At 39.9% G+C, this 17,550-nt stretch overlaps 1 protein-coding gene and 1 long non-coding RNA gene across 2 annotated transcripts; both read left to right on the top strand.

The window, feature by feature from the left end:
* The first annotated feature begins 2,309 nt into the window (after nucleotides 1-2,309).
* On the top strand, nucleotides 2,310-13,066 carry pa2g4a (proliferation-associated 2G4, a). Its single transcript, XM_049582818.1, has 13 exons — nucleotides 2,310-2,495; nucleotides 4,145-4,273; nucleotides 4,553-4,658; nucleotides 5,448-5,517; nucleotides 5,617-5,709; nucleotides 5,979-6,042; nucleotides 8,359-8,437; nucleotides 8,782-8,860; nucleotides 10,800-10,933; nucleotides 11,068-11,162; nucleotides 11,258-11,385; nucleotides 11,486-11,539; nucleotides 11,632-13,066. The coding sequence occupies exons 1-13, from the start codon at nucleotides 2,414-2,416 to the stop codon at nucleotides 11,692-11,694; spliced, it is 1,176 nt and encodes a 391-aa protein (XP_049438775.1). The 5' UTR covers nucleotides 2,310-2,413; the 3' UTR covers nucleotides 11,695-13,066.
* A 1,911-nt stretch (nucleotides 13,067-14,977) lies between these two features.
* LOC125894590 (uncharacterized) lies at nucleotides 14,978-17,017 on the top strand. Its single transcript, XR_007450080.1, has 4 exons — nucleotides 14,978-15,035; nucleotides 15,136-15,161; nucleotides 15,810-15,832; nucleotides 16,687-17,017. It is a non-coding gene; the product is annotated as an uncharacterized LOC125894590 (long non-coding RNA).
* Nucleotides 17,018-17,550: the final 533 nt, after the last annotated feature.

Below are 17,550 nucleotides of genomic sequence, written 5' to 3'. Positions count from 1 at the left end.
TGCAAACTTTGCCTGGTCAGCAATACAATACAGCCTCAAGGAGTAGGCTATCTTTTTGGATCTAATGGGGTTTTCAGGTGGATCATGTTTGCTTTGTCACTGGTGGTATCCCAAAATAATGCAATACATGATTCTGTGGTTTCCTGTGAGGTTCCTCCAGTTTATCTTTACTTTCACATATTAAGGTTTATAGCAGATAGGTAAAAAAAAAAAAGGTTAAAGTTTGGTTCAAAAAACCAGGCAAGTGCTCTGATGAAGACAGAAATCTAATCCTGTCCCTCCACTGCAGCTCAACAGGAAAACACTGTCTGGGGCAGAGGTAGACAACGTGCAGCTAATGAGCTGCATGTGGCTCTATTATACCCACCTAGTAATATTAATAATGTTGATATGCTAATTTAGAGTTAATAGACTATGTTACCATCATTGAAATGCTCAAATGGCCGATGTTTTGCTCAGCCTTGCTTCTATTTTTTTTTCCTGTGGCCACTTGTAGGATTTACAGCAAAAAAAAAAAAAAAATCCCCTGTGGCCATAAGAGCTGTTTATTTCTGTGTCATTTTTGGCTGATTATCATGGAAGTAAACCTGGAAGCTAGAAACTTTATTTGGCATATGTGTCAGGTGAGCAATTCCATCGGACTGAACAGTCGCCATCCGTGGGTCTGGCATGGGTTATCATTAAATACGCTTCAGATAAACTTTTAAATGTATTTTTGTGGATTTTTCCCCCCACCACTTACAAGGTAAGTGCATTAACAGTAGATGTCTTGGCCCAGACACACCAAACCAACTTCAGAGAACTAGCAGCACTGAAGGCCAAACTTTACTTTGCCTCACGCTGCCTGTGTCTTGGTAAAAAAAAGTTGCACATACCGCAAAGACTACAGCCGACAGCAAACCAGCAGGTATGTACTGCGCCTGTGTGAGAGGAAATAACTGTCCACACCAGCAGTCAGCGTTAGTCTATATCTGTCATTCAAAAAGGGAAACCAATAGACCGCCTTGACACTAGTCAGCCAGTTAGCACATTAACAACACAATCCAGTGCTGAACGAACAAAACATTTACCATGTGCCAGTGAACAATAACACAAACCATCAGGAAATGTTTCTGCTAAAGAACTCTATGGCTGAAGAAAAAAAATCTTACTTTAACAAGATTTTGTCTCGCCTTTAGCTGTTTGTTTACTCTCCTCACCTCTGAACTGAGTTGAACTGCCTATCAGAGTGATCTCACTCTCAGATGGGCTCTGCTGTCACTGATTCAACATGCTGAATCAGCCAAAAAAAGCCAATGGATGCTGACAAGGGGTAACGGTGTGGGACACACCACAATACAGATGCTCACCGATGGCCCAGCATTGACCTACAGCTGACTGTCAGCTTGGTGTGTCAGGGCCTTTAATGGCCAGTAGCGAGAGGAGGAATTATTCCTAAGGATGCACAATATTGGATTTTTTGCCTATATCCAATATGCCAATAAATAACATCTGATTTGACCGATGACCAATACCAATATCGATATATACAATTTTTTCCCAACTTAATTTTAGTCATCAAGTTGTGGTTCTGTTGTGGAATTAACATTATATTACACATACCCTTAGCAGATGGAGACATGAAATACAGCCATTTCATTCATTTTCCGTAACTGCTTATCCTGTTAAGGGCCACATGGGGGACTGGAGCCTATCCCAGCTGGCACCTTGGACAGACTATCACAGGGCTAACACATTCATGCTCACATTCACACCTACAGCCAATTTAGAGTCACAAATTAACCTGCATGTCTTTGGACTGTAGGAGGAAGCTGGAGTACCCAGAGAAAACTCACGCTGATATGGGGAGAACATGCAAACTCCACACAGAAGGGCTCCCCCACCCTGGGGTTCAAACCCAGGAACCCACTTGCTGTGATGTGACAAGGCTAATCACTGGACCACCATGCCGCCATACAAGAAATACAGTTCTTTTCAATCTTTGTAATATTCATTTATTGTGCTAATTAAGAAAAAGCAGGTTGGCTAATTTCAATACTTCATTTTACAGCCAATATCAGCCAAAACCAATGACATGCTGATATTATTGTGTATCCCTAATTATCCCTGTTTAAATGTTCATATGGGCACATGACAGAAAAACATAAAACACTGAAACAACAACATTGTAATAGTTAAACAACGACTTGACACAATACTGCAGCCACTGCCACAAGATATTTCAGGGAACATCTGAACAGCCCTGCGTTTTGGCGGGTCGGGGTCGATGTGACGTCGTCGGCGTCACGGTAAAGTGGGAGGGACTTGAAGGGCAGCGGGAGGCCGGTGTTAGCAGCGGCCGTCAGAGCCGAGCTGAGCCGCGGGGAGCTGTCGCTGTTCAGGGCTAACTAGTGACTGAAACTTCACTGCCAAGATGTCCGACGAGGAGCAAGAGCAGACCATAGCCGAGGACCTGGTGGTCACCAAGTACAAGATGGGTGGTGACATCGCCAACCGTAAGTGAATTTAAACGAGCAGCCGTTGGTGACGCGGTGAGATGACCAGCTCTATCTGGCCTGTCGTGCAGCCAGCTAACGTTAGTTCCCCCACACAGCAGCAGCTGCAGCAGCCATGTGGTTTACATGCGAGGCACACATATGCTATACTAACTGGCTTCATAGCTAACAGCCACTGCGGGGCCGGTGTTAGCTAATGCTAGCTCCTCTGTTACTGCTGATGAACGTTGACGTTTTAGGGCTGTACGGGAGGGAGCTGTCTGTCTGATTAACTAACGTGGGGTGCTAGCTAGCTAACATGCTAGCTCAGCCTGTTGCCCACTAACGTTACAGTCAGCTAAACATGATAAGTGGACGTTAACAGATAAGCAGGTAGCTCTCAATGTGGAGCCACTTTAATGTTAGCTACATGTTCACGGCTCTCCTCCTTACATATCTAAACTCTGTTAGTTTATTATAAACTTTTGATGTTTATTTGTCAAATTTATAAATGGTATGGTATGTCACAAAATGAGATTTAAGTCACAGCTTGTATGACATCATTGTCTGTGCATTCTCACTCCCAGACAGTTTGACTTCTCTGGGTAATGTGTCGAAAATACAGATAATAAATACTTGATAATTCATTGCAAATAAAGGATTACTTATTATTTGAAATTAGGAGTGGGAGATATGGAAAAACATCCACTGTCTTAGTGGTTATGGATTATAATATTATAATTTCATTTTCAGGAACTGTTTCAAGATAAAATAACCAGACAGTAACATGTGTTTTTAGCAAACCTAGTGTATTAAATAATTGCAACATTAAGTTATGTCATTACATTGATCAAAGTGGCATTTACATGTATTATAAAGCAGTTCTTGATTTGCATTAATGTTGGCTGATATGGTGCTGCAAAATCATGGATGACTGACAAATCTATATCATCCCATATTGTTAGTTGTCATACCACCCAACCCTGTTTAAAACCTTGCCTTAATTCACACACTATGAGGACTGAGTATCAGTACTCAATACCTTTTTAAAGTAGAAACCAAAATTACCTAGTACCATTGAAACTTCTCCCGTCAAGTGATACCTGCACTTCTTTTTGTACCAAGATCTAGACAACAATTGCTATTTGTATGGTTTTGCTTGCAGCCAATCATTGTAAGCGCTCTTCAATTTAATACGGTCTGATTGGCCCACTACCGCAGCAGCTACAACCCAGATGCCTTGATTGATTCGATAGCCATTGATACAATGGCTATCGAATGAAGTAGAAAAAGGTATCAAATGAAGTTCTCAGATGGTATCGTAATCACTTTAAGGGTACTGGTATTTTTTTTAAACAATACCCGTTCCTTCACACTATCACCTTGAGTTCAGTAATATTGACGTAATCAAGCTATCAAAAACCCATTTTTGAGTCAGTTCCCTGACAGCTTATGGTGTTAAACTAGGGTTGGTTGATGTGAGCCCTGAAAAAATATTATCATGTCATGTGTTTGGCATTTAGCGCTCATTTCACTCAGTGTTAACAGTCAGAGAAAATGCCAAATGTGATCTCTGGTTTCTGACATATTAATACTACATTATGTTGTCTACCTGCTCTACATGCTTATTGTTCTACTGCAGTTAATCATTTGTGGTTTGTGTCACCCAGAGGCTCTCCGTCTGGTTGTGGAAACAGCCAAGCCCGGGGTGTCAGTGCTCAGCCTCTGTGAGAAGGGAGATGCCTACATCATGGCTGAGACTGGAAAGGTCTTCAAGAAGGAAAAGGAAATGAAGAAAGGTGAGCCAAAGATGATAGTGAGTCGTTGTTACTTGGGTGATCTGAGGTGAACCCCTCAAGAAGAATCTAGATGCAGTCATGCAAATTGTTGGTGTGTTTGTCCACACAACCTTCAATAGCTTTAATGACGACAGGGATTCCAAAATATGGCAGTAGAGTATGACAGTGTATGATTTTTTGGTGATCTCTGTCACTCCCTCCATCCTTGTATAGTTTTTTTGCTAAACTTGTGGATGATGTCCAAATGAAGACTTGGTGGTTTTCTTTTCCCTCTTCTAGGAATTGCCTTTCCCACCAGCGTCTCAGTCAATAACTGTGTTTGCCACTTCTCTCCCCTGAAGAGTGACCCTGACTACACACTTAAAGATGGGGATCTGGTCAAAATGTAGGCACCACGCTTTGTAATAATGTCACCCCCCCGTGTGTCTTCAGTGTCTCAGTGTTGTCCTCCCTTTTTTCTATGTGACATCTCGGCTTGTCTGTGAGGGTTTTTTTCTTGGCTGTTGACTGTCTGCTTCATCAGTAAGGTCTTGTCTTCCTGTCTGTCCTGTGTGGCAAACGACAAGTAAGGTTATTATACTTATCACATTTTTCTAATGTGCTTTGAAACAGGAAGTCAGCTCATCTTAGTTGTTGTGTTGCCACGTATGTTTCTGTCTGTATGTTCCTCTGTCGTCTTTTGTGCTGCGTGTGAATTTGGGATATTTTAAAAATGTTCATTGTATTTTGTGGTGATGTGGTTTCACACTAGGTTTGTATGTTTCTCACGTTTCACGCACTCATAGCCTAACCTTCTGTCTGTTCAATTTATTACAGCCAGTAGTGGTGCCCCCTTGAATTCACAATAAGTCCTTCACTGTATTCCAGCTGATGTACAGCCAAAAATAAATTCACCTTGGAGTATATCTTCCGTTTAATGGCCATAACAGATTAAATTGTTTTATTTTTTGTCTGACCTTCTTTTATTCTTTAGTCTTTATTAGTCTAACTTTCCAAAGTGGAAGATAGTTGACATTTTGCCCTTCCAGACTTGATTTGATTGATTGGTATCATTATATTAATCTTGACAGATGGGTGGCAGTTAAACTTGCAATGAATCTGACACAGGATCAGTTTAATTTGTTTTATCATTATTTCATACTCTCATCTCTTCTTTTCCTCTGACTTTGTGTAGAGATCTAGGAGTTCACGTTGACGGCTTCATCGCCAATGTTGCCCATAGCTTTGTGGTGGGAGCCAGTAAGGTGAGGGCCTTTTTTAAAATGCTGCTTCAGTCTTCAGTTTGTGTCCTCTTGCTGGAGCACTTATTTAAGTCCTCTTCTCGCTGTGTCTTATTTCTGCAGGAGAACCCTATCACTGGAAGGAAAGCTGATGTAATCAAAGCGGCCCATCTGTGTGCAGAAGCAGCTCTCCGCCTTGTTAAACCTGGTAACCAGGTACAGGAACCACTTCCTCACTGTCCTCTATGTCAGCCATAATGCTGAGTTACTTTCTTTACCATAGCTGGCTCTGGCTCAATACTAGATTTAGATGGCCCTTAAAATGATTCTTAAGCATTAAAACTGGCTTGTGTAAGTGTGTGAAATTTACTGCATCTCCTCCAACAGTTTTTTCTCTGCTGCTCTTCCCTCATTTTAATTGGCCGGTGAGTGCAAAACTGTATTTGGCATGTGAAAGTAAAGAAATGCATTTTTCTGTTTCTCAGAACACCCAAGTGACAGAAGCCTGGAACAAGATTGCTCAGTCGTTCAAATGCTCACCAATTGAGGGTGAGTGTCTGGTCAAAGTTTGTGCTTCTGATGCCACATCCATACTAATGTGTTTTCATTTTAAAATGAAAATTATTTCCACACACAAACGTTTTATCATGGTTTCAGAAAAAAATGTCTTCCATCAACACGTCTTAAAACGCATATTAAGCTACCATTTATGTACACTAGTCACATGTGTGCCAGTGTAAACAGGAAGCAGATTGTTTACTCTGTGGTTGGTTGCTTAGTATCAGAAAATACTACGAAAATAGTGGAAAGTGAGACCTTGGATTTCTCTTGACTGACGGTGAGGTTGAACTGTTACTGAAAGTAATACGAGTAGTACGGTCAAAGCAGCAGAAAACAGATTGGGAGTCATATATGGCGACTTATTAGAGCAGATCATTATCAATCAGCAGAGGAAGCATTGGCAATGGGAAAGGGGTGCACACACAAGACGGAAAAAATCACAAAAGCTATGTAAACCTAACCATACCATTTTGGCTTGACGCATCAAGGCTGATGAGACCCAAACATTCAATGCGTTTTCTTTATTTTCATGACTATTTACATTGTAGATTCTCACTGAAGGCATCAAAACTATGAATGAACACATGTGGAGTTATGTACTTAAGAAAAAAAGGTGAAATAACTGAAAACATGTTTTATATTCTAGTTTCTTCAAAATAGCCACCCTTTGCTCTGATTACTGCTTTGCACACTCTTGGCATTCTCTCCATGAGCTTCAAGAGGTAGTTCACCTGAAATGGTTTTCCAACAGTCTTGAAGGAGTTCCCAGAGGTGTTTAGCACTTGTTGGCCCCTTTGCCTTCACTCTGCGGTCCAGCTCACCCCAAACCATCTCGATTGGGTTCAGGTCCAGTGACTGTGGAGGCCAGGTCATCTGCCGCAGCACTCCATCACTCTCCTTCTTGGTCAAATAGCCCTTACACAGCCTGGAGGTGTGTTTGGGGTCATTGTCCTGTTGAAAAATAAATGATCGTCCAACTAAACGCAAACCGGATGGGATGGCATGTCGCTGCAGGATGCTGTGGTAGCCATGCTGGTTCAGTGTGCCTTCAATTTTGAATAAATCCCCAACAGTGTCACCAGCAAAACACCCCCACACCATCACACCTCCTCCTCCATGCTTCACAGTGGGAACCAGGCATGTGGAATCCATCCGCTCACCTTTTCTGCCTCACAAAGACATGGCGGTTGGAACCAAAGATCTCAAATTTGGACTCATCAGACCAAAGCACAGATTTCCACTGGTCTAATGTCCATTCCTTGTGTTTCTTGGCCCAAACAAATCTCTTCTGCTTGTTGCCTCTCCTTAGCAGTGGTTTCCTAGCAGCTATTTGACCATGAAGGCCTGATTCGCAGTCTCCTCTTAACAGTTGTTCTAGAGATGGGTCTGCTGCTAGAACTCTGTGTGGCATTCATCTGGTCTCTGATCTGAGCTGCTGTTAACTTGCGATTTCTGAGGCTGGTGACTCGGATGAACTTATCCTCAGAAGCAGAGGTGACTCTTGGTCTTCCTTTCCTGGCTCGGTCCTCATGTGTGCCAGTTTCGTTGTAGCGCTTGTTGGTTTTTGCGACTCCACTTGGGGACACATTTAAAGTTTTTGCAATTTTCCGGACTGACTGACCTTCATTTCTTAAAGTAATGATGGCCACTGATTTTTCTTTAGTTAGCTGATTGGTTCTTGCCATAATATGAATTTTAACAGTTGTCCAATAGGGCTGTCGGCTGTGTATTAACCTGACTTCTGCACAACACAACTGATGGTCCCAACCCCATTGATAAAGCAAGAAATTCCACTAATTAACCCTGATAAGGCACACCTGTGAAGTGGAAACCATTTCAGGTGACTACCTCTTGAAGCTCATGGAGAGAATGCCAAGAGTGTGCAAAGCAGTAATCAGAGCAAAGGGTGGCTATTTTGAAGAAACTAGAATATAAAACATGTTTTCAGTTATTTCACCTTTTTTTGTTAAGTACATAACTCCACATGTGTTCATTCATAGTTTTGATTCCTTCAGTGAGAATCTACAATGTAAATAGTCATGAAAATAAAGAAAACGCATTGAATGAGAAGGTGTGTCCAAACTTTTGGCCTGTACTGTGTATGTGTGTGTGTGTGTGTGTGTGTGTGTGTATGTATATATATATATATATATATATATATATATATATATATATATATATATATATATATTATGTTGACGATGATTTTTACAGATTCATAACATTGAAGTGGATGTTTTTGTGAAAAAGGCTCACTTTCCCTGTCTTAATATCACCTTTCCTGCCTTGCTCTGTGTTTTAAAGGTATGCTGTCTCATCAGCTAAAGCAGCATGTCATAGATGGAGAGAAGACCATCATTCAGAACCCGACAGACCAGCAAAGGTACCTTTAGTTACTTTTTACACAGGAGGAGGGGGGAGGGACCTGAGACGATCTGTGGGTCTCAGGTCAGCATTATATCCTAAGTGTGATGTAATTTCCTGAACTTATCAGCCTGTTCTAGCTGTTCTATTTGTCTTTACGCACTTAGTCATTATAGCCACATTACTGGTGATTATGTATCAAAAATCTTATTGCGTAAATATATTATGAAAGCACCAGTAGTCATATTGAGGTGTTCACAGTGAGATTTGTGATTTATCAGAAGAACTGATGTATTGCATCGACAAATCAAGTGCAAAATAAGTCACTTTTTTTCAGTGGCTGCTGTCAACTCTCATTTTCAGAAAGGACCATGAGAAAGCAGAGTTTGAGGTACATGAAGTCTATGCTGTGGATGTCTTGATTAGCACTGGAGAAGGGAAGGTCAGTGTCCTCTCATCTTTATTCATTAGCTGTCATTACTAAAAGTGTAGCTAATAAACTTGTTTGTGTAAAGAACAGACAAACAGTTCCACTACATGGTGCAGCACAGCTCTACTCAACTCGACTTGCTCTTTTGTGGTTTGCTGTTTTCTGCAAAAGTTGTGGATAGTACCTGGTACATTTAATTAGGGATGCACTGAAATGAAAATTTGCGGCCGAAGCCAAATATTATTAAACACTTGGCCGAATACTGAGTACCGAATACTGAATATCATTGTTTAGTTTTTCATTAGTTTTTGCAGATGAACCCCCTCCAGATTAGTGTTGTCACAGTACCAAAATTGGGACCCACTGTGCAATACCAATGAAAATATCATGGTTCTGAGTAGTATCACGATACCAGAGCGAAAATGAGGCAGATGTGCCTTTTGTCATTTATGAAAAGATAAATCACTTTTTTATAATACATCAATGATATTTCAATGGAATAAATTACTTACTGACTTATTCATACTTCAAAAACAGCATCAATAAGTGATTAACATAGGGGGGGGGTCAAAATAAAATAAATAAATAAAATAAAAATCAACCAGCCACCCTCCTCCCCTGACAGTCCCTTCATAAGTAATGAACAGTCCCTAAAGTGCGGTGAGGTTTGTGGGCCGTTAATGCCAGAAAGAGAGAAATGTGAAAGGCTCGTTTCTCCTCTGACACATCACATACCTGTGTTTGGCTGGCTCGGCTGTTCAGGTACTTCTGGGCAGTCGTGACACCAAGAAGAGGATATTATTGGAACCGACTTCTCCGTCGCCCAGTAAGCCTATTTAAGCCTATTTTGCCCGCTCAAAACTATTTTTAGTCGCAAATGCGAGTGCCGTGACGGACAGATCGCCACACTACCGACATTTTATTCCGCCCGCCATGGCACGCCGTTTGATTGTGTTATCAAAACGCCGCTATTATTCGGCCTTGCTTTTAACTTATTCCACCAAATACCGAATGTGTGTGTTTTTTTGCAATATTCAGCCGAATATATTCGGTGCATCCCTACATTTAATGGTAGCACCTAGGTCAAGGTTCCAACCTAGCTGAGCCAATGCTAGGAGGTGGGGCTAAATCACCAAAAACCAGAACTCCGATCGGGCCCAAAAAATCAGGTCAAACCCCACATGAACCTACATGGTTTCTGTCCAAGCCACAGGCAACAGTTTTCTGCCCGATCCTGATTGATCACCTGAATTCCTGCTGTAAAAAAATGTATTATATGAAACAATAATATTTTTTTATATATTGAAACATTTATTAGAAGCCAGGGACTGACATGTTTCCTCACACCACTTCTTCTCTTCCATCTGTTAATTCATGAGTCTGTCATTTTATGCTTTTGCAGGGAGAGCTGCGCCACTTCGTGTGTTTAGTGTCAATTAAAACTCATAGCCATAGTCAATGACATCTGTCAGATTCAAGCCCCAGGGAATATGGAAAAATTACAGCCCGGCCCAGCCAGAGCTAGACAGGGATGGGTCAGGTCCATTCAGGCTCAGGAGGAGAATCAGAGCTCTACTGGTAACCACTGATTGTGGTCAGAGAGAACTTGTTGTTAGTGTTACCCAGGACATGCTGCATAATCCCACCATTTTTAAATAGTCTAGCTACTGTCAATAGCTACCACATTTTTTTTCCATTTATTCGCCCCAAGATTTTAGAAAATTGCAGCCTGCAAACAAATGGTGAACACCACACACACCACCCTGCACAATTTACAAAGTGCAGTTATTCCTCTCTTTGGTTGCTGAAAAAAAGTATTCAGTGCACTGAGGGGGTACTATTCAGAATGGTAAAGGAAATAGAGAAAAGAAACTGGTACTGAAAGTCAGTCAAGTCGAGCCAAACCATGCAGCAGAAATAAGCCATTTTTAACTATCTTTTTTTCAATCAGGCTAGAGATGGAGGTCTGAGGACCACCATCTATAAGAGGGACCCCAGTAAGCAGTACGGCTTGAAGATGAAAACTTCCCGTACATTCTTCAGTGAAGTGGAACGACGCTTTGATGCCATGCCCTTTACTCTACGGTATGAACACCACAATTTGTGTGGAACAACTAATATGCATAGTCTGCTACCTGCTGAAATTTTAAATACATTGTTGAATATTGATAAACTCTGGCTCAAGCAGTTACCCAATACTGCCATCCATTTTCCATCAGGGCGTTTGAGGATGAGGCCAAAGCCCGTCTGGGTTTGGTGGAGTGTGCCAAACATGAACTGGTACAGCCCTTCAGCGTGCTACACGAGAAAGAGGGTGAGTGTTTACCTCTCCACTTCATATCGTTTTTGCTTTTAACAGCTCTCCCTGTTTATTCAACGCCCCCCCTCCTCCTGTGTCTTTGTCCTCAGGAGAGTGTGTAGCTCAGTTTAAGTTCACGGTGCTGCTGATGGCCAACGGGCCTCACAGAATCACCAATGGACCCTTCGATCCAGAGCTCTACAAGTCAGAGCATGAAGTTCAGGATGCAGAGCTACGGGTAAGATCATGAATTCACTTCACTCTGTGTCAAGTGTCTTTGTCATACCCATTGAACATCTCGTTCCCTTTTATACTGAAACATCTCTGCTCTCCCCCAGACTTTACTACAAAGCTCTGCAAGCCGTAAAACACAGAAGAAAAAGAAAAAGAAGGTAAATTATGATTCTAACAAACCCAAATGCTGTCCTCCCATCACCTCCTTGTTACCTCACTGATCTGAACCTGCTTTTTTCACATCCTACAGGCCTCAAAGACAGCAGAAAATGCAACTGGACAGCCGACCGAGGACACAGAAGCTGCAGAATAAACGAGCACTGCCTTTCCACACATGCAAGACCCCAAAGAGAAGCAAGAGAACACATGACAAATTGCCCCACACTCTCTGCCCAGTGTACATCTAACAGAGCTGTTTTCACTAATTAAACCAATGATTTTTGGATCCTACACGGAGGCTTAACCCTTTACTGCATTCATTAAAAGTACCATGTTGCTCTTTCCTCCCTGACTTCAGTAGGAAATAAAGAATATTTGCAAGTAGTTTTACATCTTTGAGAAGACTTGTTGCCAAATGGTGCGCGTGCGACTAGTGCCAAATCCTTTGGTCCTCATAATGTTTGTGTTTTTTTTCCTTTTCAAGTAAAACTGAAGCTTACAGTGGGCATTATTGGGATTGGATCAGTCTGTATTTTTGTAATTCAGCTGCAGGTGAAGAAATATTGGATAGTATCAACAGAAACGTGGCTCATATTCATGAACTCAATGTTTCTTTCTCTAAGCACTTCATGGATTCTCCTGTTTGAATAGGATGGTCCGACTGCGCAGTCACATGATGTTTCCCTTTGGCAACAAAGCTACAACAAGTTATCTAAACTTGTTTATATCTAAATTAGAATTTGTAGTAAAAATGAATATTCAGATATTTTATTGAAAAGTTTACAAGCACTTTGTCACCTCTTTCGTGTCTTAATGATGAGAGAAGACGAGTTTATTCATTCAGCGCTTTATAAAAAATGGACCTTTAACATTTAAAATCATGTCATCATACATATTTTTTCTTAACTGTGCAGTAAAGGGTTAAATTATAAATTTGTCTCACTTGTGAAATGACAAACTAAAAAAGGTAACAAAATTGACAGTGAAGTAATGACAAGGATTGTGATATGAACGAAGGCTTTTGCATCAGAGTTAATGTAGTGAGGGTTTATGGTTACTCTTCCATCGTACAGGCCAGATTTAACCACACTAGATTCCTTTAAAGCAATAACCTGAGCAGAAGACTGGAGTATTTTCAAGTATACGAGCAAAAATCAGTTGTAATCAGTTTGACTTTTGGGAACAAAACCGCTACATTTACTGCCATTCCCCTTGAATTTTATGAAACGACGGAAAATCTCTACGTTCCAGTTTTGAAGAACTTTTCTATCAGTGACGCCTGTTACTTGCTTTATGACATCATTGGTCTGGTGAAGCATGAAAACTGAAGCTGACCACACTTTAACAAAAGGTTTTACGGGTGTCTTCAGTGGAATTGGACCAGTCGGAGATTATTTTGAGTCTGGGTCAGTGTTGGGTCAGATTTGTCAACAGTTGAACATGTTGAGAAAAGTAAAATCCTGCTTTGTAGCTCAGTCAGTGGGCAATGGAACTTTACATCTAATGAAATAAAACATTTTCATACATTTCTCTTTGTTTTCTTTTGGGCGTTTTCTCAAAGTTCAATACTGGAGATGCCTGCAGAGGATTATTGTGATTCTACAATCGTGAGGTTTTAAATTCAGGGGTTGTGGTAGTGTTGAAGGAGACATGATAAAGCTGGAATTTGCTAGTCCTTTGTTACCTCTGGGTGTATTAGGCCAATTTGGGAATTGTTGGAAAACAATGACCTGAACTTCTTCATGGTGATATATTTTTCAATAGGCTGGATTTAACAAAAAAAAAAAAGATAATTTGATTGATTTACAAACGAATTTACCATATCACGGTAGGTATTAATAACACTATTAAATTACAAATACCTTTTTAATAGGGTTTTATCTGTATCGCCCTCTGCTGAGAAGCAGGATGGTTTCATGCTTACGTCGTTTTTGCAGTTTGGAAGAAAAATAGATATAGAGCTTTAACAAAAACTCTAATGTCAAGGTAGTTACTAGAGCTTTAGACTTTGTGAATGAAGACTGTTTCATTAATTGATATCTCCAGATAAACGACTAAGGAGACCTTGAGGTGCTAGTTGCAAGGTCAAGGATGAATCTTGTCTTTTAAAATTAATATTACAATTATTTTTTATGTTATGATGTGGAAATAAAATTAACCAAATGGCCATTTAAGTAATTGATGTCTGTAAGATAATTCTATATTTTTTAGGTTAATTCAGTGGTTAGAGCTGCAGTTGTAGGCTGTACAATGTACAAAAGCCAACCTTTTGAAACAATCATTCATTAGGTCTCTTTGTTTTCAGGCTAGTTTTTATTTGCAGCCCTGAAAGCCTGGCTCAGTTTTAGAGTATCACAGCGTCAACTGGCCCCACTAGCAATTCAAGGGATTCTTATTTTGGACGAGAAATGCCATAAATACTTAATAAGAAACTGTCTTGCTGAAAATGATTCTCTGGAAGATAAAAGAAAAATTACGTTTTACACAAATTTGATAAAAATGAAATTAATAAACTAAGATCTATGTATCTGACTTTACCTTTACCTCCCAAACAAATGAAACACATTTCAAAATGATGAATTTATGCATTCATCCTTCTAAAGAATTACTAAAACTACAATTTAATATTGATTTTGTGAAAGTGATATTGAATTCACAGTCCATATATTTTTCCCAAGGAGTGTAATACATATATTTTGGCTTGACATTCACAAATGCATGAACCTAAATATCTCATCATTTCCAGCTTCGAAATCTAGAGACAATATTTGGCACAACCTTGAAAAACAAAAGTGACAAACTCCGTTGTAATATAATCATGTGTTTGGCAATTTTTTTATACATAAGATCAAAATCCTGAAATCCTCCCCCAACTTTTATTTTTTCTTGAATTAATTTATACTGTACATAAAGTGTTTAAAACTGATTAAAGGAAGAAAAGCACAATTATGTGATCCTAAAAAAACATTTTCCTATCATGTCAGATAACTAAGAAAAAATACATTTGCCCTTGTAAATAATTAATTTTATTTTATGTTAACTACTTTTTTTAATTTGATTCATTTTTGTACTTTTTTTGCCTCCCTTTATTAATTTCAACTTGCAGTTAAGGCACTCCCTTTGAAATCATTTTCAATCTTGTAATAATAGATATATAATAATAATAATAATAATAATAATAATAATAATAATAATAATAACATTTATTTTTTGCACTACTTTTCGCTTTAGCAGTTTCTTCACACCATCCTGTACCTAATGAATGCCAAATATGTTTTCTACATTCTCGATATAAATCATTTGAGAAAGTTTTAAAGCGCCATATCTCACTTTGATAACTTTCATGCCTGAAAAACGCAGTCCTGACCATTAAGACTACATTTCCCAGTGAGCAAAGTAAAAAAAACTTGGCGCTCGAACGTGACGTAAACGCCTGTATAAGTTCCGCCCTCTACCTTCGTCACATCCTCTTTCCGTTGCTCTCCTCGCTCAGAGGTACGGGAGTTTGTTTCGCTGCTCACTGAATCCAAATAAATCTTCAAGTTTTACAAATCATCCGCAGTTACTAATAATTTCATTTGTGTTGTTTTCACAGAATCTCTCCACACGATGAGAGCCAAGGTGAGTTGACCAGCCTGTGTCAGTAATTTAATGTCTTATATTCTCTTCCTGTTCCAGTCAATGCTGCTAGCTAGCATCTGGATAGCAACCGCAGCGCTGCTTTATCCTGTTTGTTGGACGAAAACGATTCTGTAGCTATGTGTTTGTTTTCCACACACTATAACTATGATAATAATGTAAACTAAACCTCTCGCCTGAAGACAGTGCAAGAGGAAATGGTGTAAATGTTAAGTTGCAGGAGGGCCGCTTTGCTGCATGCTCAGATGTTAACAATGCTAAATGTCTGTGCTGCTGAAAACAGTTCTCAGTGTATTTATTCTCCAGTAACTCCTACTGTGCTAGTAACTCAGACATTTTATACCATACAGTGGGAATGTAATGCAAGTGTTAATGTTGCAGAAAGGCCCGCTCTGGTTCATACTCTTAATGTTAGCAATGGTGAACCTCTTGGGATTTGTCTTTATTGGTTAAATGTCTAGTTCTGGTGGGAGATAGACATTACTGTTTACTGTCTTCAGTACCAGTGTAGTGTGGTGTAGTTTTCTTTGCTTCACAACAAGCATGCTGTCACATAGTAAGAGGGATGGCCCACATGTGCCACTGACCTGAATTTACTGTACACTAATAAATATCCCTCTTCTTTTCTAGTGGAGGAAGAAGCGTATGCGCAGGTAAGCCTTATTGATCTTTCCTTTACGCAAATTCCTAATTCCCAGTCGTTTAAGGATTTTGATACATAGATGTTGAAAAATTGAGTGTGCATAACAGGAAAACTATTTTACCACTTCAGTAGTGACAGAGCTACCTGAGATTATTTGTAATCTATCATGTATTTAATCACAGTGCACTCAAATCCCAATCCAGTTCAACACTAGCACTTGATCAAATGACGGTTATACCCAGTATTTGTGTCTGCTGTCTAGTGTGAACTTGTCTTTTCCACTTTGGAATAGAATACCCGCTGATGTCCATTTTTAAAGGCTCATCCATAGTCAACTCAAGTGTGTCCAGCAGTAAAGGCAGGACTGGAGCCTGTCACAAATGTGCACATTGCTCTAGACATGTCCATGGATTCATGTTCTAAATATTTGTCCATGTGAACATCACTTACAACTTAAAATCTTTTGAATAATGGCTCCAGGTTGCAACCCATGATTTTAAAATGGCTGAAATTCATTAAATTATATTGAGCATGTTTCCTCCGCAGTTTTGAAATGCAACCATTCATCAGTATTGAGTCTGTCTTAAAGCTTAGGAAGTGTCTTTGCAGTTTAACTCCCTTTTAAATACAGAGTCTCTAATATGATTCCAAATTCTGATGTTGCCTTTAAAGGTGAAACATGGGATGGTAAAAGGTCTAATGCATTTAAAAAGCCAAAAAATGTATGCTTCATGGACCAAAAAACGACTTGTTGGGGTTGTGATCAGTCCAGATTTCTGTACTGCTGAAGGGCTATTGAGCAGCAAACTCCTGAACATTTTCCTGACAGCTGTTGTGTTTGGTTTTTTTTTTTTTAAATCACAGGCTGAAGCGTAAAAGGAGAAAGATGAGGCAGAGGTCAAAGTAAGCCCTCATCCCCGCCAGCTGTGATCCTGTCGGAGCCTCTCCAGATGACTGACGCATGTGGCTGAAGTGGAGCCTCCATCACTGGAACGAAGGCCTAAAGCCCTGACTTCAGATGACAGCGCATCTCATGGAGCCTGCTGTGAACGTCTGACGGGAAGAGGCAAAGATGCTGGACCAACTCTGAACATCAGAACTACAGCTGTCTTGTTCATGGACCATAATACATTTTGTTCAGCAACAACTGATGTGGTGGTGTATTGAACAATAAATGAACACTGTTAAAAATTTACCACAAGCTTCAGCTTCTTTATTAATTTCACCATAATAGGATTAAATTGTTCTGTATTTACATTTACTTAAACATTAATTGAACATCACGGCAGGAGCAATGTCAGTCCTGTGTATCAAAGCTCTGCTTTTGTCAGTCATGTAACTTGGGTGTATAGTAACTTCAAATGTGTGACAAACTTAAAATGGAGAATGTGGAAATTTACTTGTCAAAGGTTGTATTTGGACCACAGATGGCTGCTGACTGCAAGTGATTTGGGTTTAATATAATCCAGTCACCCCTGGTCTTCTAAAATTAGTAAGTGTCAAAATCTGGAAAGTCGGTACATAACTTGCATAACTGAAGAAGTTAGTCCTCAGGTATCAGACCAGTACCACATAATTACTGGACAGCACAGGGTTACATTGGAAACATGTTTGTGCACTTAAGACAAAATAAGATGTTGGTATTACAGGTGATCGATTTTCCCATATCACGCACATGTACAAGCAGATCTATACATGGGCATGAAGATATTTGAACTCCTAAATGCT

This window comes from Epinephelus fuscoguttatus, linkage group LG1 (assembly GCF_011397635.1).
Source record: "Epinephelus fuscoguttatus linkage group LG1, E.fuscoguttatus.final_Chr_v1".
Lineage (NCBI taxonomy): Eukaryota > Metazoa > Chordata > Actinopteri > Perciformes > Serranidae > Epinephelus > Epinephelus fuscoguttatus.
The sequence above is the reverse complement of the archived record's forward strand: the minus strand, read 5'-3'. Positions and strand labels throughout refer to the sequence as shown.